The following is a 25,217-nucleotide window of genomic DNA, read 5'->3' on the forward strand; positions in this document are numbered from 1 at the left end:
TTATGCTATTGGCTCTCTCATGTGGTGTCACAATCAATTGCATCCTCCCATCTTATGCCCTACGTTATCCTACTCTTTAGCAATATGGGATAGGTGGCGTAGCCGTATATCCCTATCTTCCCCTCATATCCCCCTGGCCCCAGTCTTTTGTAATCCTGAGTTTGTACCTGGTTTAATGCCATCTGTGTTTCAATGGTGGATCAATAAGGGCTTTCTACATATTGGGGATTATTTGGATGGGGTTCGTCCATACTCTTTACAATATTTCCAAGAAAAATACCAATTACCTTCTAGCGAACTCTTTCATTATAACCAAATTGTGTCCTTTATCCACTCGAAGCTTAAATTATTGACGAAATCCCTTACACTCACCTCTCTCGAACTTTCTTGTCGGGCTTCTGGTGTGGTGAAAGGTTACACAACGATTATATATACAGTTGTGCTCAAAAGTTTACATACTGGGGGGCGCATGCGTGACCAGGGACGATGGCGGTCACCTAATTGCTGAGCTCCGCTCATCTCCGGCCAGCACGGACTCACCCGTCACGTGTCTCTGCTCTCTCTTCGCTCCGGGTGAGTCCCACTCCTTCGGCACCTGGCCTGGCACCACGGAAAGGCTCTCATGGGGAAAATAGGGTGCTGGAAGCCCCATTCCCCGCAGCATCCGCGGCCCTCACCGCTCCGGTGGTTTCTCTCAAGGCCGCAATCCCCAGCCTCTAGTGATAATAGGAGCTCGGGGAGCGATCCCAGACCCCCAGTGGCCACGGAGGGTACTGCATCTCCCTGCAACATGTCACCTGACAGCCTCTGCCCTGATCCATCCCCAGATGGAGGATTCTGACCCCCAGAATATAACTGGAAGGGCCTTGGATCACTATGCAGCAAAGATTCAGCAACCCTCTACCCAGATTTCCCAGCAGGCTGCATCATCATCTTCTCTCACGCTCGCAGCGTTGGATGATAAATTGCAAATATTTTTACGCAATATCACTGCATCCATTCTGCTGAAGTTGGAAAATTGGCCTTGGATCTCAGGGGGGAAATAGCTCAGATTGAAGACCGCAAGGATCGATTGGAAAATAAGTTCAATGAATTGGTGCAATACATTCATGTTTTGGAGGAAGACAACGCATATCTGAAGCACTCCATGTCCCAAATGCAGCTCCAACAAGAGGACTTGGAAAACAGAGAACGGCGCCAAAATATCCATATCCGCGGTATGTCCGAATCTATTGCTGACGCTCAATTGCACCGTCACCTGCTGTCCTTCATTGCAACTGCTCCCATGGTTCCAGAGGCTGATTGGCGAATGGATAGGGCTTATCACTCTTTGGGCCCAAAGCCTGATGAAGGCACCAGACCACGCGACGTCATAGTTCGCTTCCATTTCTTTCAAAGCAAAGAAGCCTTACTAACAGCAGTTCGCCATAAATCCTCTCTGTAATTTAAAGGTGACAGACTCCAACTCTTCTGCGACCTGTCCCCGATTACCCTGGGCAAACGGCGAGCTGAAGCTGATCACCACACACCTTCAGCAACACCGTGTCCCGTATCGCTGGGGGTTCCTCTTTAAGCTGCTCGTATCTAGAAACAATACTCAAGCTGTTCTCCGTGATCTTCCAGAGACAGACTCTTTCCTGAAACAGCTGGGACTTCCACCTTTGTCAGATGATGTGTCCTCATTGCCATCTACTCCATCACGTCCTTCCGCCACCCACAACAGGATCTGGACTCCAGTTCGCGGAGACCGGAAGAGACCCTCACGCACCCCACATCTTCCTCGGTCAACTGATCCGCCTGCCTGATGATTTTCTGGGGTGACCTTCTGTTGTGAATCCGGTGATGATCCTTCCTTCCTGCTTCACACATGGTTTTTCCACAGGCTTTTTTTCTTTGGCCGGCTGAACCCTTGTTGGGTGCATTTTTCACTTTTGGTTTCCATGGCCGGGTTTGACGACCTTCCTGATGTGTTGGATGTCGTGCTGCTCCCGATTTTGTCTAGCCATTGGCCTAGACGACTTGCATCCAGTTGTTGTTCCCAAGTTTATATCCTCATGGATATCTGTGTCTCCCACTGCGTTTTCTCTTTTTTGTGTTATTTTAATGTTTCATGTCCCTACTGTTCTTAGATTTGCCTGATCGATGATATCTCCATTATTCTTTATATGGGTACATTTGCTATTTGTATATTTATCTAATGATGACTTTACGGTTATTATCATACAATGTCAAAGGTCTTAACTCCATCCAAAAACGGTGGATGGCTTTGAAGGAATTTCGATCCTCAGGAGCAGACATTTTTGTCCAGGAGACCCATTTTAAGTCGACTGGCTCTTTTCGTTTTGCCTCGAGGTTTTTCTCCCACTCCTACTCGGCTTTTGATCCCACTGGGAAAGCTGGAGTGGCTATTTTGATCTGGACACACTGCGTGCCCACTTTCCCCTTTACTCTTTATCCTCTGCCTAGAGCCGCTGGCCATTGCCATTTGATCTAACCCCGACATACAAGGGATACATCCCATGGGCGTGAATACAAATTGTCCCTATTTGCAGACGATATCCTAACTCTAACTAGCCCTTGCACCTCTTTCGGTTCTTTATAAAACTTTACAATTATTTGGGACCCTGTCAGGCTACAAGGTAAGTACATCCAAAACCGAAGCACTCCCACTTCATATCCCACCCAACATGTTAACCTCTCTCCAAGCATCTTACCAATATCGTTGGTGTACCCACTCGCTGAAGTATTTGGGTACCAACCTTACTTCCTCCTACCATTCCATATATGAGGCTAATTTTCCCCCCCCTATTTGTCGCTATTTCCTGTTCCTTAAAAGTTTGGGACGCCTTACCTATTTCCTTTCTTGGATGTATAAAGGTTATAAAAATGACCGTACTGCCCAAACGTTTGTATCTATTTGCAACTCTCCCCGCTCCCATCCCTATGTCCAAGCTACATTCCATCCAAAAATCTGTTACGTTTTATTTGGCAAACAACATGAAATTGCACGTACTGTACTCTCTTTACGCTCTAGGGGAGGCTTAGGAGTGCCGGATAATGTTACCTATTACTATGCCACCCGCCTTCATTTTTAATCTCCTGGTCCACCAGTTGCCCCCCTAACAAATGGACTGAGATTGAAACCTTACAACTTACTCCGACCCATTTATGCTCTCTGCTCTGGGATATGTCAGCGGCGGCCATCGCTTCTCACCGACACCTTTTACTTGGACCCATTCAATTCTCCTCGTCTTTCTGGAGGAGATGCAGGGCTAAATTTGCTTTGTCCTCCGAGTGCTCCCCTCTGACTAATGTTCTCTTTAATCCCTCCCTTCCGGATAGTTTGTCCTTACACCGAATGCTCCCATGGACCTCAGCCAATCTTTTCCAACTGCGTCATCTGGTCCATCCCGTAACTCGGAAATTTAAATCATTTTCCGACATCCAAAAAAAATACCCAAATACCTCCCCAGCACTTCTATGTTTATTTGCAGATACACCATTTTTTCTCCACCCTGTGTCATCATATTGTGCTCCTTCAAAACAACCACACTGTCTTTTTCCATAGCAGCCTGTATTTCTTTTGAGGTTTTCTGTGGGTTTTTCTTTGAATCCCAGACAATTATTCTGTCAGTTATGTCTGCAATCTTTCTTGGTCTACCTGACCTTGGCATCAAGAGATCCCCGAACTTTCTACTTCTTAATAAGTTATTTAACAGTATTGATTGGCATATTCAAGGCTTTGGACATCTTTTTATGTCCTTTTCCATCTTTATAAAGTTCCATTACCTTGTTACGCAGGACTTTTGACAGTTCTTTTCTGATCCCCATGGCTCAGTATCTAACCTAGTCAGTGCTTCCACGTAAGAGCTAACAAACTCATTGAGTATTTATACACTGACATGAATTGCAATTTAAAAAGCCACAGATGTGGGACATTAACCTCTAATTGACATTTTAACCTATGTGCGTCACCTTGTGTATCTGTACCAAGGCCAAACATTCCAGGGTATGTACATTTTTGATCCGGGCCATTTGGGTGATTTCTGTTATAATTATGATTTAAAAAGAAGCCAAACAGCTATTTGATAAGAAATGGCTTCATATGATCATCATCCTTTAATAAAAGAGCATTTTTTTGGCATGATCAGTCATATTTTCAATATCAATGTAAAAATTTCACAATTTCTGCCAGGGTATGTAAACTTTTGAACACAACGGTACTTCCCTTATTCATCCAAACATTAAACTTTTTTTTATATGATACAATGGGAAAAGGATTTAAATATCTCCTTAGAGTTTGATACTTGACGGGACATAGCTAATGCTTTATCTAAAATCTCTATTAACACCACACTTATTGAATCTAATTATAAAATGCTCTTACGTTGGTACCTAGTCCCTATGCGTCTTGCTAAAATATACCCTACTACATCACCTTCCTGTTTTCGACAATGTGGGCAGGAGGGCACTATGTGCCATACTTGGTGGCGGTGTCCTTTGGTGACTAGATACGATTAAATGTTCTCTACTCGGTGACAGGAGCGAACGTTCGTAGGTTCCCAGAGGTGGCCCTATTTCAGCAATTGCCCACAGACATCCCCAAGAAATCGGTTAAATTGAGTCTTTATATTCTCCTGGCGGCGAGAATTATGATAGCCAAATACTGGAAGCGATCGGTGATGCCGCTTGACTATGTCAAAAATAATTAATGATAAGCTCACTAGTATTCTTAACAATGCTTCTAAATTTGAAAGTACTTGGGAATCATGGATTCGATATCTGTTACTTAGAAAGCTGCTGGCTGATCCTCCTTTACTCTACTCTTCCTTTTCTTTATTTCAGACTATTGTTTTCCGTAGTTTCGATTCCTTAGGTAATAGGCTTACGATTTTTAATCCTGCAACTTACAATTGTGGGTTTTATTTCCTTTGTCTGCTGTTTCTTTACTTAATAAAAAAACATTGAAATATAAAGAGGTAGGCACTTTAATATGTGTTGAAGTCGAAGGTAGTGGAAATCAGCTCTAAAATACCCAATTTATTGGCAAAATATAAAAAATGGGTTTGCATTGAAAAAGAGGTGTGAAATATATCATGCCTAAATTGTACATGCCTGTGAAAAGAAGAAAAAAAACTACAGTACCTAATTTGTCTAAGAGCAACACTATTCAGATTTAACAGTGAATTATGGCCTAGAATTATTGCTCATCAGCGTGCATGGAGATACCAAATAAATGTAGTGTGATCATTTGCATGTACAGTTGCGCACGTTTGAGCTTGAATGTTTTTGTACGTGGGTTTTTTAAAGATTTTGTTTTGCATGTTATACAATTTTAGTTTTATTAATTTTTTTCTGTTAATTTTAGTTTCTATCAAAAGGGTGAACTAAGGAGTAGAGAGAGATTTGGGTGTCATCAGAATAGAGATGGTATTGGAAACAATGGAAGGTTCTAAACTGACCAAGGGAGGTGGTGTAGATAGAGAATAGGTGAAATGGCTTAGTCTTAGGCAGTATATACATTGATCTTTTTTTTGGTCAAACCAGCGGGTTGGAGCAAAAAAAAAAAATTTAAAATATCCTATGCCACCTTGATTGTCTGGTTAGGGCAAATCTCCCCACTGTGGTATTGTATTCTGACAGTAGGGAGAATTCTTCCTTGTTGTCAGAATACAATGATCAGTGTGGCTGGCTAAGGCCGGTGGCACTGAATGTTTGGAAAAAAAAACAACAGGCCGGTTGTACTACTGAAAGGACCGACTTGTGTAAAACCAGACTGCCAAATTTCAATCCATGTATGGTGGGCTTTAGGTGCTTAAATGAGATAGCCTACCTCAGTTAACGGAAAAAAAAAAAAAAAAAAGAAAAAAGAAAGTAGGTCTGTCAACTGGGGTTTTTTTTTTTTTTAGCAGAGCTGCTGCACCTGTCAAATAGACACTTTAGGGAGAGGGGTCTGGACCCCTCATCTCCCCTATATTGATGCCCCTGCATACAAAACTATTGTACAAACTCAGAGTTTATTCACGTGGGCTGTGTGCTTATATGGCTTGAGATGCCAGGTGCTGCACGTAGACAGCCCTCTAAAGTGTATGAGGAAGCAGTGGCTGCAGGAACACAGCCATTTATCCTAATTTGACAAGTGTGTGGGTTAGCAACCTCGGATCCATGGTCTGAGTTACAAATGACGTTTATAAACAGGTGCACATTTTGTTAATCTCCCATGGAAGGCAGGTCAGATATTACACACTCATGACTCACTTAAAATCACCATCCCGATATTTGCCAAAAGCTTGAAGTATGACAGTGATGATCGCCATCAGAGGTTTAACCACACAAAACTGCAGAGTTGCCTGTAAATGGAAAACAAAGACAAGAGTATTTACTTTGATAACATGGGAATAAAATGATACATAGTTTAAATCCTAAGAGTAGACCTGACACAAACTTGGGCAATGGAAACTGTCAGTATATGACAAAAATGCAGAGGCTAAAACAATCAGATCCAGACAGAAAGGTAGTTGAAGTTATATACTTTTAAAATGCTTTTGCAGCTTTTGACATAGGTGGACCATGGCCACACAAGTTCCCTTGCGTGTAAGAACTACCTGCGCCTAATTCAGGCAAGCATTTGCATCGCGTGCAGCAAATTCTGGTAGTTCTTACTACTTCCAGTTTAAGAACCTATCACAATGGCAGCTACAAATTCTTAATTACTGCCAATTCTCCACTTAGTAAACTGGTGGTAACTAAAACCATCTCTGAGCTGGTGTACAGAGGTAGACCAGTACTCCACAAGCATGCCTGTGCTGGTTAAATATCATGTAAGTGACAGGTTCCCACACAGAGTTGCATCACCTTGCCTCATTTACCTGTAGGCCAGGAGATTCCCTGGCTAACTGTAAGCAAAAGGGCCAGAGATATAGCAGATGTTATTACCCACAAATGGACAAAATATTACAAACAAAATTTGTGCAGTCAAGCGCTTCCTGGATTGCACAAATTGTTTTTTTCATATGTCACACCACCAAATGCTTCAGTCTCTTACCAGATACCAATTATCTCTAAGGTATCAGAAACCTGTAGCACTTGACTTAGATTGTTACCCTTTTATAATCCTTTAAATAATAAACGTGTTATACTTACCTGCTTTGTTTTGCACACAGTGGCCTCAGTCCTCCTCTTCTGGGGTCCTTCACTGGAAGCTCCTGGCTCCTCCAGCGAAGGTTCTCATGGGAGGCCAGTTCCTATGGGGGCACTCCTGACTCGATCCCGAGCTGCGCTGCCAGTCTATAGACAAAGTGTGGATCGGTCCCACCCCCTTGCCAAATATGATTGGCAGTAGTAGGAATCAACGGCTCCCGCAGAGAATACATTAAAAGGTAAAAAATATAAAGCAAAAATCTGAGCATAAACTTCTATACATGTCCTTGTTGCTAATTTCCTACCTTCACTGAATATGTTATCCATCTTCTGGTTCAGTCAGTAGTTGCTCTGAAATAGTCTATTAATTTTCAAATCAACACATTAAGTCTCTTTGGTTTCCTGTTTGTAAGACCAGTGGCTGCAATGCCTCCTATTCCCACAGCCCCATCTCTTCTGTAACTCTTTCTCCAGGAAGCAGTGATGTAATTCAGCTCCACTTGCAGTGGTGAGCGGTTAGGGACTCTCAAACACATTCATCATGTACAGGCCCAGTGTCCCAGCCCACATTCACTACAATTCCCTGTGGTTGATGGGAACTATAGTTTCCTTTTACTGCAGAGAGGCGAGAATACGATGTAATCCCTGCTGGCTCCTTGGCAGAGCAGATGCTGTTATCTTTCAAAATACAGAGAGGAGGTCATGAAAATTCAATTAGACTTTTACTCCTAGATGGTAAGGATTTTCAAAATTGTATTAACTGTTTATTGTAGGGTGTGTACTAATGAGTGATTTTTTTTTTGCCTATCCCAGACTTTGTCTTTAAGACTTTAGAACCACTTAAACAGATGTCAGTACAGCAGCCCCCAAAGCATGCGCACAGCTTATAAAATAAATCACCGGTAACCTCAGAACACAAGGGAGAACAAAGGTAGACCACATTGTATAACACGGCTAAAAACAATGTGCTTTAGAGCTTGATTTACACGTGTCTGTTTTCTAGCATGTGATTCCATTGTAATGAATGCACATTATTATTACTATAGAGGATTTATATAGCGCCAGCAGTTTGCTCAGCGCTTTACATTATAGTGGGAGACAATACAGTAACAATACAGTTCAATACAAGAGGGAATTGAGGACCCTGCTCCTTGGAGCTTACAATCTAGGAGGGAGGGGTGAGTGGTACAATAGGTAAAACTGTGCAGTGCAAAACAGCCTAAGCAAATGTGGCAGCTACAATATTTTAGGAACTGCTGATTATTACACAGTAAAGTCTATGTAGTTCAATGGTAATAGAGTAAAAACAAAGTACATCCAGTAATCAGAAGCTCACTAGGTTTGTCAGAGGATTACCAGACTGATGGCCAGGCAAGAAGGCCTCTCTGAGCACACAATAAGCCAACCCTTAGAGATGCTGGGCTACAGCAGCTGAAGGTCATGATGGATTCCACCCCTCTGTGAAGAAAAGTCCAGCTACAGAGGGCATGGGATCCTTAAAACTAGATGAACTGAGACAGAGAAAAAACCATGAATGAGGCGAAGCTCTCGTTTTAACATCAAAGAACACCTAACCGGATTGGAGAGAGCCACGGAACAATTTTTGCTTGGACAATCGGACTCTGCTAAACCTTTGCAAGTATTCTTAATTTTCAACTTTTTTTTTTCCTGTAAATATTTTATTTTCACCATTTCGACCTTATCATTAAATCCTAGCATGAAAAGTGTTAGACTTCTCAGTCAAAAGGAGGTGTCGGCAGCTTAAAGCGTTAATTGCTTAATTCACTTAACTCAGTGACATCTGCTCTCAGGCTGTGGTACCCTAGATTATGGTCCCGTGAGCTGGAAAATCTTTGTGCAGAGGGCAACAGAGTGGTACGGTTATGCAAGTGACAGCGCGGTGTGAGATTCGCCAGTTTTGTCACAAGTTGGTGAGAAGGGCAGGGGTCGGGCACCACGTTCGTCACAGCATCCTACTAGCACACCATATCAAGTGTTCTCGAATGTGAATGAGTACATAACCAATGAGCCTCAATCTTTCTTAAAATTTTGAGGACTGCTGCAGGATTCAGCAAAACTTGGTCTTTTTCAGAGCAAATCAGCCAAAAACCTATTGCTTTGAACGGGTTTACCTAACCACAGGAAGGGTGTTTGAAACCACTAAGCAGCTCAAGCCCTCCAATTTTTGTTAATACAGAGGAAAATCAGATGATTGGATGAGGGAGGCTGCAGCATGTCTAATTGGGGTAGTTTAAAACCTGTATAAACAAGCAGGCACCAAAAACAGACATAACTCTGTAATTCCCTCCACTAGAATGATGAATACATTGAAGCATACTAGGCTATTAAAAATGACAAGGCACAGCTCTAACAATTTAATTCCTATAAACCCATTTTCCAGCTAATCCATGACATAACTCTAGCCACAAGGATATATAAAGTAATTACAACATTTCCATTATGACCAGACAATACTCATTCCACGAATGTCTATATTTTTATTTGCTTAAGCATATTAACTGTAGTTCATTATAAAACATTAACTGAGAGTAATGTGTAAATACACAGCACCTTTTTCTGAGAATTATTTACTAAACTAATTCAAAATCACAACCATGACAAACCATATCTAATATTATACCCTGAAGCCTGAATTTAAAGTGGGTTAAATTATCCAAGGTGGTCGCACTGCAAAAAAATAAAAAAAATCAATATTTCATGTTGATAGCAGCATAAAAATGTCTGCTAAATGTACTAGACATCCAAAATCCTACAAAAAATCATATATAACAAGTTTCCAAACAAACTGAAATAGAAAAACAGAATCTGCATCATATTGCTATAAAACTGGTGAGTGGGCATACTGATGCCTAAACAAAGGAATGCATTAAAGTGATATTAAAGGTTCATTTTGAAATCTTTGCAATTTATTAAAAAAAAAAAAAGGAAAAAAAAAAAAAACACATGTTCATAAGTATTCACAGCCTTTGCTCAATGCTTTGTTGAAGCACCTTTAGTACCAATTACAGCCTCAAGTCGTTTTGAGTATGATGCTACAAGCTTGGCACACCTATTTTGGGGCAATTGCTTCCATTCTTCTTTGCAGTACCTCTCAAGCTCCATCAGGTTAGATGGGGAACATCGGTGCACAGCCATTTTCAGATCTCTCCAGAGATGTTCAATCAGGTTCAAGTCTGGGCTCTGGCTGGGCCACTCCAGGACATTCACAGAGTTGGCCCATAGCCACTCCTTTGTTATGTGGGCTGTGTGCTTAGGATCGTTGTCCTGTTGAAAGATGAACTGTTGTCCCAGTCTAAAGGTCCAGAGCGCTCTGTAACAGGTTTTCATCAAGGAGGTCTCTGTACATTGCTGCATTTATCTTTCCTTCGATCCTGAATAGTCTCCCAGTTCCTGCCGCTGAAAAATATCCCCACAGCATGATGCTGCTACCACCATGCTTCACTGTAGGGATGGTATTGGCCAGGTGGTGAGTGTTGCCTGGTTTCCTCCAGACATGATGCTTGGCATTCAGGCCATAGAGTTAAATCTTTGTTTCATCACACCAGAGAGTTTTGTTTCTCATGGTCTGAGAGTCCTTCAGGTGCCTTTTGGCAAACTCCAGGCAGGCTGCCATTTGCCTTTTACTGAGGAGTGGCTTCAGTTTGGCCACTCTACCACACAGGCCTGATTGGTGGAGTACTGCAGAGATGGTTGTTCTTCTGGAAGGTTCTCCTCTCTCCACAGAGAAACGCTGGAGCTCTTTCAGAGTGACCATTGGGTGCTTGGTTACCTTCCTGGCTAAGGCCCTTCTCTTTCGATCGCTCTAGGAAGATTCCTTGTGGTTCCAAACTTCTTCCATTTACAGATGGAGGCCATTGTGCTCATTGGGACCTTCAATGCTGCAGAAAGGTTTCTGTACCCTTCCCCAGATCTGTGCCTTGATACAATCCTGTCTCAGAGGTCTACAGACAATTCCTTGGACTTCATGGCTTGGTTTGTGCTCTGACATGCACTGTTAACTGTGGAACCTTATACAGACAGGTTTATGCCTTTTCTAATCATGTCCAATCAATTGAATTTACCACAGGTGGACTCCAATCAAGTTGTGGAAACACCTCAAGGATGATAGGTGGGAACAGGATGCATCAGAGCTCAATTTTGAGTGTCATGGCAAAGGCTGTGAATACTTATGTACTCGTGTTTTTTTTTTCCATTTTTTATTTTTAATAAATTGCAAAGATTTAAAAAACACGAACATATTTCATGTTATCATTATGGGGTATTGTTTGTAGAATGTTGAGGAAAAAAATGAATTTAATCCATTTTGGAATAAGGCTGTAACATAAAATGTGGCAAAAGTTAAGCGCTGTGAATACTTTTTGGATGCACTGTATTTACTCTGTGCAGTGGTTTTGCAAAGAGCAGCCTCGAACCTCATCTTCTTGGGTTCTCTGCCAGTGCACCTGGCCCCTCTCTCCTGCCAAGTGCCCCCAGAGCAAGTAGCTTTCTATGGGGGCATCCAAGCAGACTTGCTCCCGAGCCACTGCTGTGTGTCTATTCACACATGGAGCCACAACACAGCCCCGCCCTCTCTCTCTCCTTCTTGGCGCACTGTATGTGACTGCCAATGGCTTCTGCTGCTGTTTCAGCCAATGAGGATGGGTGAATTCTCGCATTTCAATGGGGCTCAGGAAAGTATTATCGGGGGCTGCTACACACAGGTGTTTTTTTACGTTCATGCCTAGAATGCATGAAGGTAAAAAAACCTTGAGTTTTTACAACCACTTTAGCCACTTGCCTACTGGGAACTTTTACCCCCTTCCTGCACAGGCCAATTTTCAGCCTTCAGTGCGGTCACATGACAATTGCGTGGTCATGCAATACTGTACCCATATGACATTTTCTATCATTTTTTTCACAAAAGAAGAGCTTGCTTTTGGTGGTATTTAATCATCACTGGGTTTTATTTTCTTGCACTATAAACAAAAAAAGACTGAAAATTTTTGGACAAAAATTGTTGTTTTGTTTCTATTATAAAATTTTGCAAACAGATATTTTTTCTCCACTGATGTGCGTTGATGAGACTGCACTGACAGGCAGCACTGAATGAGTGCACTGCTGGGCACTTTTGAGGCTGCACTGATAATGATGGCCCTGATTATCAGTGTAGATGTCTCCTTTGACAGTTGCCGGTTACCGGCAGTACTTTTTTGAGGAAAATACTGCCGATAACCGGAAAGTGTATTTACATAGTGATCAGCTGATCATGTGGTAAAAAGCCTCTGTGATTGGCCCTTTACCATGTCATGTGATCAGCTGTGTCCAAAGGACACAGTGATCACAGACAGCACCAGGTGAGTGTTGTGGGAGGACTTCCTATGATGCCCTCCCAGAACTGGACGACCATTCTGGGAGGGCATCATTCGGCTATAGCACGTCATTCAGCAATAGCACGGTCAAGAAGTAGTTAAGTAAAAAATGTTTATACTTTATAACCTCTTTAAGCGGAACTCTGAACCGCTTTGCTGCACACTTACATGTGTCCAGCTTGAACCAATATAAGCATGTAAAATGTGCATATCTCATACCTATTATTGGAGCCCAACTTTCCCCAATTTTATATAGCCAAGCTATGTCAACTGTGAACCCTGGCCATGCACACTGCCATAGTTATCTGGGAAGCTTAAACAACTTTAAAGTTGGGTTCCAAATCATTAAACAATAAAGTTTAACGCAACATTCAATCTGTGCCAACTTTCTCATCAGATGTTGCAGCCATCCTCATTGTTTTGATGTAACATTCTTTTGCTTACGTTGTGTAATGAGACACCTAGCTAACAGGTGAGAAACCTCACTTTTGCCATTCATTGCATGCTACTACTAATACAGAGTCATGTCAGAGCTTACTGAACCTCAGAGATGGCAAATTGGTGCCTCTGAGTCTGAAGTTGCCAAAAGGTTATGAGGGCATATACAGTTTCTGGAAAAATGTTGCCCGATATGCATCAATGCTGTTGACATGGTCAACTGACTGAAAGAAACAAAAAGAGCATTGCACAGGATTGTGACCCGGAATAAGAAATCATCTGCTGCAAAAGTGACTGCAGAACTCAATCTCAGTCTTCTAAAGCCCGTGTCCACAAAGACTGGGCAGAGGGAACTCCATAAGCAAAACATGCAAAGGCAAGCGGCAATTGCCAAACCACTAGTGATCAATATTAATGCTAAGAAGAGGAGAGAGTGGTGCAACACCCATAAATCCTGGACTATTGATCAATGGAAGACTGTAATATGGTCCAATGAATCGAGCTTCACACTGTTCCCAACCACTGGATGTGTTTATGTGTGGTGAACACCAACGGAAGCTTATGACCAGGACTGTCTTGTGCCAATGTCAAAGAATGGTGGTGGTGAAATCATGGTTTGGGCAGTCATATCTTGGTATTTTGCAAGCCCCATCATCACCCTGAAAGGTAGAGTAATTGGCAGCGACTATGTACAAATTTTGGCCAACCATGTGCACCCCATGGTGCAGACATGATTTCTTGAAGATAGCACCATTTACCAAGATGATAATTCCCCAATTCACACAGCTGATGTTGTCAAATCGCGCTTTGACAAACAGGCAGATGAAGTCTTGCACCTTCCCTGGGTGCCGCAGTCGCCAGACCTCAATATCATAGAGCCACTATGGTCAATTTTGGAGAACAAGGTTCGGGCTTGTTCTCTGCCTCCAGCATCTCTGTAAAAACTGGAACAATTTTTGCACGAATAGTGGTATCAGATTCCATTATCCACCATCCAAGACTAATATTTGTCAAGTCCCAGGAAAATTCAAGCCGTACCAACAAGGGTGTACTACACTGCATTTAAACAGTAAAATGTATTCAGATAGGCTCTTGCACAGCATAATTGGTAAATATAAATGAGATTGTACAAATTGTAAAAAATGGTAAAATAAGTATTGAATGTGTCACCATTTTTTTAGATAAATATATTTCTGAAGGTGCTATTGACATGAAATTTTCATCGCATGTCAGTAACAACCCATGCAATCCATACATACAAAGAAACCAAAACAAATAAGTTCAGAAATCAAGTTATGTGCAATAAAATGGAATGACACAGGGAAAAAGTATTGAACACGTTAACTGAAATTTATTAAATACTTGGCACAAAATCCTTTGTTGGTAATGATAGCTTCAAGATGCCTTCTGTATAGAGAATCTAGTCGGATGCATTGTTCAGGTGTGATCATGGCCCATTTTTCCAGTCTTCAAAACTTGAAGGTTCCATGGGTCTCTTCTATGAACTCTGATCTTTAGTTCTTTCCATAAATTTGCTATTGGATTTAAGTCAGGTGATTGGCTGGGCCATTCTAGCAGCTTTACTTTCTTTGAAACCAATTAGCGTTTTCGTGGCTTTGTGTTTGGGATCATTGTCTTGCTGAAACGTCCACCCACATTTCATTTTCATCATCCTGGTAGATAGCAACAGATTTTTATCAGTAATGTCTTGGTACATTTTTCCATTTATCCTTCCTTCAACGGTACATTTTTCCATTCATCCTTCCTTCAACGATATTAAGTATGCCAGTACTGCATGCTGAAACACAGCCTCACACCATGATGTTCCCACCTCCAAACTTCACTGTTGGTGTAATGGACTGCCTGACGGCACCACTAGCACTCCACTGGTCAGGTGTCCCCAGAGTGTGGAATCTAAGCCCCAGAGTACTTGTTCACCAGGGCCCCTGATGGTGGGGATGGACTTGGAGTACCCCGAGACCAGGTCACGACTACTGAGCACACCCGTCAGTGGTAGGGGTGTTCGCCAGGGGCTCCAACAGGGGAGAGCCTGATATGAGGAGGTCGGGTGACCCCGATGGGATGGATGGATGGCTGAGCAAGTGCGAAGTCAGACAGGCCGAGTCGGTAACAGAGAGGACGGTGCGGTACAAGGCAGCGGGCAGAGAATAGTCGGGTCACACGCTAGGTCAGCAACAGCAGGTCAGATCTAATGGGGGGCATTCAGGAGAGAGGTCAGGCAAAGCAAGGGTCTGGGCAGGAGAAATCAGCAGGTCAAGAACAATCCGGGTCAACAACTTACTAGGTACAGGTTCGCAGGATACAGGATACAGGTAAGACCAGAAGGCACTGAATGACAGCTCAGGGCCATTTAAATATCCCGCCCTGCGCTGTCATTGGTGCCACATGCGCGCCCGCGGTCCCTACTGCGCATGCGCAAACTTACTCGCCGCGGTCGGCCAGGTCCCAGTGCCCGCATTCCAACACAGGGCGGTGCACTGCGCCTGCGCCGAGCCCATCGCGGCGGTGATCCCTGACATTGCCCCCCCCCCCACGGGCAACCTCTGGGTGCCCACCCAATCTCTCCACCACGGGTGGTCACGAAGAAACCTCCGGACAAGTCTGGGTGCATGGACATTATGGGCTGGTTTCCAAGAACTGTCCTCAGGGCCATAGCCCTTCCATTTAATAATAAATTGGGTCTGGCCTCCCCTTCTTCGGCACTTCAGGATTGTTTCCACCTCAAATTCCTCTTCTTCGACCGTTATGGCCTCCGGGGGTCTGGATTCTCGTTCTGGGAAGGCATCTGGGATTACTGGCTTCAGCAGGGACACATGGAAGACCGGGTGGATCTTGAGTGTATCAGGGAGAACAAGTTCATAGGCCACTTCATTGACCATCCGCTTAATGCAAAAGGGGCCTATAAATTTAGGTCAGAACTTCTTTGAAGGGCAGAGCATCTTTAAGTTGGACGTAGCCAGCCAAACCTTCTCTCCGGGCCGCAACACCAGATCTCCTCTTTGTTTCCTGTTGAATGCCTTTTTGTAGTCTTCTTGGGCCTGACTGATGGCTTCCTGTAGTTTCTTGTTGTCCGAAGAGAAAAATGTTAGTGCATCCTGTGTTGCTGGAACTGGGCATTCCGGGACCAAATCCGGGAGGAAGACAGGGTGAAACCCATAGTTGGAAAAGAACGGGGACTGCCCCGTTGCTGAATGGCAAGCGTTGTTGTACGCGAATTCCACCAAAGGAAGAAGTGGCACCCAGTCGTCCTGAGTGAATGATGTGTAACATCGCAAGTATTGCTCCAGGGTCTGATTGGTCCTTTCAGTCTGTCCATTAGTCTGAGGGTGGAATGCAGAGGAAAGGGACAGTTTGATATCCAGGGCTTTGCACAGTGCCCTCCAGAATCTCGAGGTAAATTGAACCCCTGAGCAAGTGCGAAGTCAGACAGGCCGAGTCGGTAACAGAGAGGACGGTGCGGTACAAGGCAGCGGGCAGAGAATAGTCGGGTCACATGCCAGGTCAGCAACAGCAGGTCAGATCTAATGGGGGGCATTCAAGAGAGGTCAGGCAAAGCAAGGGCCTGGGCAGGAGAAATCAGCAGGTCAAGAACAATCCGGGTCAACAACTTACTAGGTACAGGTTTGCAGGATACAGGTAAGACCAGAAGGCACTGAATGACAGCTCAGGGCCATTTAAATATCCTGCCCTGCGCTGTCATTGGTGCCACGCGCGCCCGCGGTCCTTACTGCGCATGCGCAAACTCACTCGCCGCGGTCGGCCAGGCCCCAGTGCCCGCATTCCAACACACGGTGGTGCACTGCGCCTGCGCCGAGCCCATCGCGGTGGTGATCCCTGACATTTGGTATGGTGTTTTTGGGGTGATGTGCAGTGCCATTTGACCTCCAAACATGGTGTGTATTATGGCATCCAAAGAGTTTTGGTGTCATTTGACCAGACTATATTCTCCCAGTGTTTCACAGGCTTGTCTAAATGTTGTGCAGCAAACTTTAAACGAGCTTCAAAATGCTTTTTCTTCAGCAATGGAGTCTTGCATGGTGAGCGTGCATACATGCCACGGCAGTTGAGTGCATTATTCATTGTTTCCTTTGAAAAAATTGTACCCGCTAGCTTTCTGAAGCTCTTGGCTCTTGAACAAGTCTTCTGATAATTCTTTTCGCATACCTTTTTGCATCTCCCTTTCTTAATGTGTTCAATACGTTTTCCTTGTGTCATTCTATTTTATTACACAACTTAATTTCTGAACTTATTTTAGTTTCTCTGTATGTATGGATTGCATGGGTTGTTACCGACATGTGGTGAAAATTTCATGTCAATAGAACCTTTAGAAATATATTTACCTAGACAAATACTTATTTTACCTGCTGTATGTTAATAATGGCTAGCAAGTACAATTACTGTTAAAATTCCTTTACACTACTGGATTCTGTTATTTTGTCCACCCACTGTAAAACTGTTTAGTCTATACAAGCCTATGAAACAGTGCAGTGGCTTGATATTTATAAGGCAAAATTAAAATAAACATAGCTAGAAAAGGGTCAATAATAGATGGCATGCATGCAGCTGATCTCCCCATCAGCCATTTTCAAAGAGAAATATAACTGGCAATGCTAAGACATGTATAGACGTGCTAGAAATAACCCAGCAACATAAGTTCATGATGTATTAAGTGTATAAAGTTTAAGCGAACAGAGCTAGAACATGCTGCCCTACAGCTACATACCTGTTTACAGAACCGCAAGAAGCCTATGGAATACGTCTTTCCCCACAGGCAGCATGTACCATATATGCAGCTGGATCTGGTGAGGTAGGGAAAAAATACAATTAAAATGCATATCATTACTATATAACTTCATTTTAACAGGACCTCAAGAAAAAACCTGCTCTAAGAGAGCCATTGTTGTTGAGCTCCTAAAAATGACTGTTTCCTGACAAGTCTGCCAATAATCTGATTTCATTAATGAGTCATCACCCCAGAGAAAGTAAGTTTTAAGTGAAGTCATAAGTTCTGATATGCAGACTTCTTCTGGACTACTGACAAGTTTCAGCACATTAACTGCTTTCACCATTGCGGTCTATGTACCCATTTGTTTACACTGTACAAGCAAATGAGCCAAAAAGGGGAAAAAACATCTAGTTCAACAGCAATTGTTGCCCACCTCAATATATAAATAAAAGTGGTAGAATCCTCCAACCCCTGTCAACTAACCAATTCCAAAATAGAAACCACTTTCCACCCTAGAAAGTTACACACATCAAAAAAATATTTATCTACAAGGAATCCTCCCCCCTCTAGTGATGTAAACCCTACTCACTCAGTAATGTGATAATTAATACAAATAATCAGTGAATTATCCCATACGTGCTCTATATAACAGTGTCCAATTGAACTCCAAGAATTATAAAAAAAATATGAAAAAGTGAAAAATTAATACAATGTCCCACTCAGAGTCACTCTTTGTATTGTTTGAAGATCCTCACAAGTCAGTTCTCACCCAGATCCTCAAAAAAATAAAAAAAAAAGTTCCACATAGTGCATTATCAATAAAGTATATAAGCACTCCACACGTGTTTCATATAAGTGCAAAACGTGAGAAAAACAACCACAGCAACTTGTGTCACAACAGTGATGTGATACACTTTAGTCTCCTTGTCTCCACTCTCCAATCTCATCCCCTCCTGGTATCCCTTAAGATTAAGTCCCGGATGTGACGAAACGCGTCAGATGTGACGTTGGACGTACAATAGCAGGAACCGGAAGTAATACGGCGGCCATCTTGGAGTGGGGAATCGTGAGGACATCCACCCAGGAGCTGCGTGGCTATCCCCAGGCAGGGGAGTCTTTCTTGGAAATGCGCGATTGTCATTGTATACATGTAAGCTGATATATTAAAGTATATTTTAAGGATATTTTGCGGATTTACACTATTATTGTCCCTTGTTTCCTGGATGGATCGGAGTGACCAGGGAACTGGCTGATGATACCAGGAGGGGATGAGATTGGAGAGTGGAGACAAGGAGACTAAATTGTATCTTATAAACGCTCTTGAGATTCTGTTTTTTGGTAAGGGTATATAATTAGAGATGAGCGAATTTCTCAAAAATTCGATTCGGCTGATTCGGCGAATTCCAGTGTGAAATTCGATTCGATGCGAATTTCTTCGCTACGAAGATGACTTATAAAAAGGGTTTCTAGGCTTCAGAGAGCCTTTAAATTAGTGCAGAACACTGTACCTTTAATTTAAATGCCCTTGGAGATGAGGAAAGAGAAGGAGAAGGAGAAGGATGAGAAGAAGGAGAAGGAGAAGGATGAGAAGAAGGAGAAGGAGAAGGATGAGAAGAAGGAGAAGGAGAAGGATGAGAAGAAGGAGAAGGAGAAGGATGAGAAGGAGAAGGATGAGAAGAAGGAGAAGGAGAAGAAGGAGAAGGAGAAGGATGAGGAGAAGAAGGATGAGAAGAAGGAGAAGGAGAAGGATGAGAAGAAGGAGAAGGATGAGAAGAAGGAGAAGGAGAAGGATGAGGAGAAGAAGGATGAGAAGAAGGAGAAGGATGAGAAGAAGGAGAAGGAGAAGGATGAGAAGAAGGAGAAGGAGAAGGATGAGAAGAAGGAGAAGGAGAAGGATGAGAAGAAGGATGAGAAGAAGGAGAAGGATGAGAAGGAGAAGGAGAAGGATGAGAAGAAGGAGAAGGATGAGAAGAAGAAGGATGAGAAGAAGGATGAGAAGGATGAGAAGAAGGATGAGAAGGATGAGAAGAAGGAGAAGGATGAGAAGGAGAAGGATGAGAAGAAGGAGAAGCAGAAGGAGAAGGATGAGAAGAAGGAAAAGGAGAAGGATGAGAAGAAGGAGAAGGAGAAGGATGAGAAGAAGGAGAAGGATGAGAAGAAGGATGAGAAGAAGGAGAAGGATGAGAAGAAGGATGAGAAGAAGGATGAGAAGAAGGAGAAGGATGAGAAGAAGGATGAGAAGAAGGAGAAGGATGAGAAGAAGAAGGAGAAGGATGAGAAGAAGAAGGAGAAGGATGAGAAGAAGAAGGAGAAGGATGAGAAGAAGAAGGAGAAGGATGAGAAGAAGGAGAAGGATGAGAAGAAGGAGAAGGATGAGAAGAAGGAGAAGGATGAGAAGAAGGAGAAGGATGAGAAGAAGGAGAAGGATGAGAAGAAGGAGAAGGATGAGAAGAAGGAGAAGGATGAGAAGAAGGAGAAGGATGAGAAGAAGGAGCAGGATGAGAAGAAGGAGCAGGATGAGAAGAAGGAGAAGGATGAGAAGAAGGAGAAGGAGAAGGATGAGAAGAAGGAGAAGGAGAAGGATGAGGAGAAGGAGAAGGATGAGAAGAAGGAGAAGGATGAGGAGAAGGAGAAGGATGAGAAGAAGGAGAAGGATGAGAAGAAGGAGAAGGAGAAGGATGAGAAGAAGGAGAAGGAGAAGGATGAGGAGAAGGAGAAGGATGAGAAGAAGGAGAAGGATGAGAAGAAGGAGAAGGAGAAGGATGAGAAGAAGGAGAAGGATAAGGATGAGAAGAAGGAGAAGGATGAGAAGAAGAAGGAGAAGGAGAAGGATGAGAAGATGGAGAAGGAGAAGGATGAGAAGAAGGAGAAGGAGAAGGATGAGAAGAAGGAGAAGGAGAAGGATGAGAAGAAGGAGAAGGAGAAGGATGAGGAGAAGGAGAAGGATGAGAAGAAGGAGAAGGATGAGAAGAAGGATGAGAAGAAGGAGAAGGAGAAGGATGAGAAGAAGGAGAAGGAGAAGGATGAGAAGAAGGAGAAGGATGAGGAGAAGGAGAAGGATGAGAAGAAGGAGAAGGATGAGAAGAAGGAGAAGGATGAGAAGAAGGAGAAGGATGAGAAGAAGGAGAAGGATGAGAAGAAGGAGAAGGATGAGAAGAAGGAGAAGGAGAAGGATGAGAAGGATGAGAAGAAGGAGAAGGAGAAGGATGAGAAGAAGGAGAAGGAGAAGGATGAGAAGAAGGAGAAGGATGAGAAGAAGGAGAAGGAGAAGCAGAAGGAGAAGGATGAGAAGAAGGAAAAGGAGAGGGATGAGAAGATGGAGAAGGAGAAGGATGAGAAGAAGGAGAAGGAGAAGGATGAGAAGAAGGAGAAGGAGAAGGATGAGAAGAAGGAGAAGGAGAAGGATGAGAAGAAGGAGAAGGATGAGAAGAAGGAGAAGGATGAGAAGGATGAGAAGAAGGATGAGAAGAAGGATGAGAAGAAGGATGAGAAGAAGGATGAGAAGAAGGATGAGAAGAAGGAGAAGGATGAGAAGAAGGAGAAGGAGAAGGATGAGAAGAAGGAGAAGGATGAGAAGAAGGAGAAGGATGAGAAGAAGGAGAAGGATGAGAAGAAGGAGAAGGATGAGAAGAAGGATGAGAAGAAGGAGAAGGATGAGAAGGACAGTTCTGTGACAGTTTCTGTCTATTTCTGACAGTTCTGGGACATTCACTCCATACAGCAGTTGAAACATTGTATCTATTTTTTTTCCATAAATGACATTCTGCAAATACACTTAGAGGAGCGCTGCAGATACACTTTTTGCCGGCTTGGAATTAATCTTATTTTCATCCTACTTCTTCTTCTTCATCCTCATCCTCATAAGAAGAAAAAAAAGAAGTAGGATGAAAATAAGAATAATTCCAAGCCGGCAAAAAGTGTATCTGCAGCGCTCCTCTAAGTGTATCTGCAGAATGTCATTTATGGAAACAAATACATACAATGTTTCAACCGCTGTATGGAAGGACAGTCCCAGAACTGTCATTAATAGTCTATTTTTGACAGTTCCATGACATTCCCTCCATACAGCGGTTGAAACAGCTGTATGGAGTGAATGTCCCAGAACTGTCAGAAATAGACTATTTATGACAGTTCTGGGACATTCACTCCATACAGCGGTTGAAACATTGTATCTATTTTTTTCCATAAATGACATTCTGCAGATACAATTAGAGGAGCGCTGCAGATACACTTTTTGCCGGCTTGGAATTATTCTTATTTTCATCCTACTTCTTCTTTTTCTTCTTATGAGGATGAGGATGAAGAAGAAGAAGTAGGATGAAAATAAGATTAATTCCAAGCCGGCAAAAAGTGTATCTGCAGCGCTCCTCTAAGTGTATTTGCAGAATGTCATTTATGGAAACAAATACATACAATGTTTCAACCGCTGTATGGAAGGACAGTCCCAGAACTGTCATTAATAGTCTATTTTTGACAGTTCCATGACATTCCCTCCATACAGCGGTTGAAACAGCTGTATGGAGTGAATGTCCCAGAACTGTCAGAAATAGACTATTTATGACAGTTCTGGGACATTCACTCCATACAGCGGTTGAAACATTGTATCTATTTTTTTCCATAAATGACATTCTGCAGATACAATTAGAGGAGCGCTGCAGATACACTTTTTGCCGGCTTGGAATTATTCTTATTTTCATCCTACTTCTTCTTTTTCTTCTTATGAGGATGAGGATGAAGAAGAAGAAGTAGGATGAAAATAAGATTAATTCCAAGCCGGCAAAAAGTGTATCTGCAGCGCTCCTCTAAGTGTATTTGCAGAATGTCATTTATGGAAAAAAATAGATACAATGTTTCAACCGCTGTATGGAGTGAATGTCCCAGAACTGCCATAAATAGTCTATTTCTGACAGTTCTGGGACATTCACTCCATACAGCTGTTTCAACCGCTGTATGGAGGGAATGTCATAGAACTGTCAGAAATAGACTATTAATGACAGTTCTGGGACTGTCCTTCCATACAGCGGTTGAAACATTGTATCTATTTGTTTCCATAAATGGATCCATTTATGGAAACAAATAGATACAATGTTTCAACCGCTGTATGGAAGGACAGTCCCAGAACTGTCATTAATAGTCTATTTCCATTTATGGAAACAAATAGATACAATGTTTCAACCGCTGTATGGAAGGACAGTCCCAGAACTGTCATTAATAGTCTATTTCTGACAGTTCTATGACATTCCCTCCATACAGCGGTTGAAACAGCTGTATGGAGTGAATGTCCCAGAACTGTCAGAAATAGACTATTTATGACAGTTCTGGGACATTCCCTCCATACAGCGGTTTCCGGCAAAAAGTGTATGTGCAGAGTTCCTCTATTCTGCAGATACACTTAGAGGAGCTCTGCAGATACACTTAGAGGAGCTCTGCAGATACACTTTTTGCCGGCTTGGAATTATTCTTATTTTCATCCTACTTCTTCTTCTTCTTCTTCTTCATCCTCATCCTCTTCTTCTTCTTCTGAGGATGAGGATGAAGAAGAAGAAGAAGTAGGATGAAAATAAGATTAATTCCAAGCCGGCAAAAAGTGTATGTGCAGAGCTCCTCTAAGTGTATCTGCAGAGCTCCTCTAAGTGTATCTGCAGAATAGAGGAACTCTGCACATACACTTTTTGCCGGCTTGGAATTATTCTTATTTTCATCCTACTTCTTCTTCTTCATCCTCATCCTCAGAAGAAGAGGATGAGGATGAGGATGAAGAAGAAGAAGAAGAAGAAGAAGAAGTAGGATGAAAAGAAGAATAATTCCAAGCCGGCAAAAAGTGTATGTGCAGAGTTCCTCTATTTCTGACAGTTCTCTCACAGCTTCTTCACATGTACAGCGGTTGAAACATCTGTATCCTAAATGGAAACTAATAGATACAATGTTTCAACCGCTAAACATGTGTTCCTTCTGTCAGAGAACTGTCAGAAATAGCGGAGCTCACTGCAGGGACACTTTTGCCGGCTGATCGGGAAATGTTCGATTCGCGCACCCGAAGTAGGCAAAATTTCGGTTTTGCCGCGAATCGAATATTTCCTGAAATTCGACTCGAATTCCGGTTCGCCTGGTTCGATTCGCTCATCTCTATATATAATCTATAAGCATGAGAATTTAGACACCATTGTAGTGAATACACTGAGTGTATCACATCACTGTTGTGACACAAGTTGCTGTGGTTGTTTTTCTCACGTTTTGCACTTACACTTGTATATGAAACACGTGTGGAGTGCTTATATACTTTATTGATAATGCACTATGTGGAGCTTTTTTTGAGGATCTGGCTGACTTGTGAGGATCTTCAAACAATACAAAGAGTGACTCTGAGTGGGACATTGTATTAATTTTTCACTTTTTCATATTTTTTTTATAATTCTTGGAGTTCAATTGGACACTGTTATATAGAGCACGTATGTGATAATTCACTGATTATTTGTATTATTTATCACATTACTGAGTGAGTAGGGTTTACATCACTAGAGGGGGGAGGATTCCTTGTAGATAAATATTTTTTTGAATTGTTGCCCACCTGTCTCATGTTTTGAATCGTGTAATTTGAGATGTTATGTGGCGAAGTTTAACCACTTCCATACAGGGCACTTTTACCCCTTCCTGCCCAGGCCAATTTTCAGGTTTCAGCACTGTCACACTTTGAATGCCAATTGCGCGATCATGCAACACTGTACCCAAACTAAAATTTTAGCATTTTCTTCACACAACTAGAGCTTTCTTTTGGTGGTACTTAATCACCACTGGGGTTTTTATTTTTTGCTAAATTAGCAAAAAAAAAAAAAAAAAAGGACTGAAAACACGTTTTTCTTTGTTTCTGTTATAAAAAGTTTGCAAATAAATAATTATTCTTCATAAAATTTAGGCCACGATGTATTCTGCTACATGTTTTTGGTGAAAATAACCCAAATTAGTATTTATTATTTAGTCTGTAGGAAAGTTAGAGTTCACAAACTATGGGATATATCTGAAAATTGATCGATCCTGAAGTACTGACAGCCAATCTAATTTCTTGAGGTCCAAGAATGTCAGAACAGTACAGATATCCACCAAATGACCCCTTTATGCAAAGTAGACAGTCTGATGTATTTCATAACAGGCATGGTGAGTTTATTGAAGTAATTTTTTATCAATTTTTCAGAACATGAATTAAAAAAATGATTTTCACTAATAATTTTTTTTACATACTGTCACCAGTGCAGCACAGCGTCATCATATAACTGGCATGGCGGCGATCTTTGCTATAAAAGCAGCATTTATCTGAATGAAATAGATTCATTCAGGTTTTTTTTTTTGATTAGCTGTGATTTGGCCACGGGTAATAACATGACACAGCTGGGCTGTGATTGGCCCAGCTTGTGCATGTGATGCCACCCATTGTATGCAACTGTCATGTGACCTGCTGTGATTGGTCACAGCAGGTTACATGGTACTGGCAACAGGGCTGGTACACAGATCTGTCATCGGCCGTGTCC

General features: G+C 42.4%; 1 protein-coding gene across 4 annotated transcripts in view; it reads right to left on the bottom strand.

Moving 5' to 3' along the window:
- Positions 1–25,217, bottom strand: part of TMEM184B (transmembrane protein 184B) — a 188,819-nt gene that overhangs the window by 34,931 nt on the left and 128,671 nt on the right. For all 4 annotated transcript variants that reach the window (XM_089674263.1, XM_089674264.1, XM_089674262.1 and 1 more), the window contains 2 exons: positions 17,692–17,767; positions 6,259–6,350 (listed from right to left, as the gene is read on the bottom strand). In XM_089674263.1, the coding sequence (XP_089530389.1) occupies positions 6,259–6,350; positions 17,692–17,767 (168 nt within the window). The remainder of the gene's footprint in view (positions 1–6,258; positions 6,351–17,691; positions 17,768–25,217) is intronic.

The sequence above is a fragment of the Staurois parvus genome, unplaced genomic scaffold (genome assembly GCF_062004578.1).
Source record: "Staurois parvus isolate SC_StPar_1 unplaced genomic scaffold, SC_StPar_1.0 ptg000149l, whole genome shotgun sequence".
Lineage (NCBI taxonomy): Eukaryota > Metazoa > Chordata > Amphibia > Anura > Ranidae > Staurois > Staurois parvus.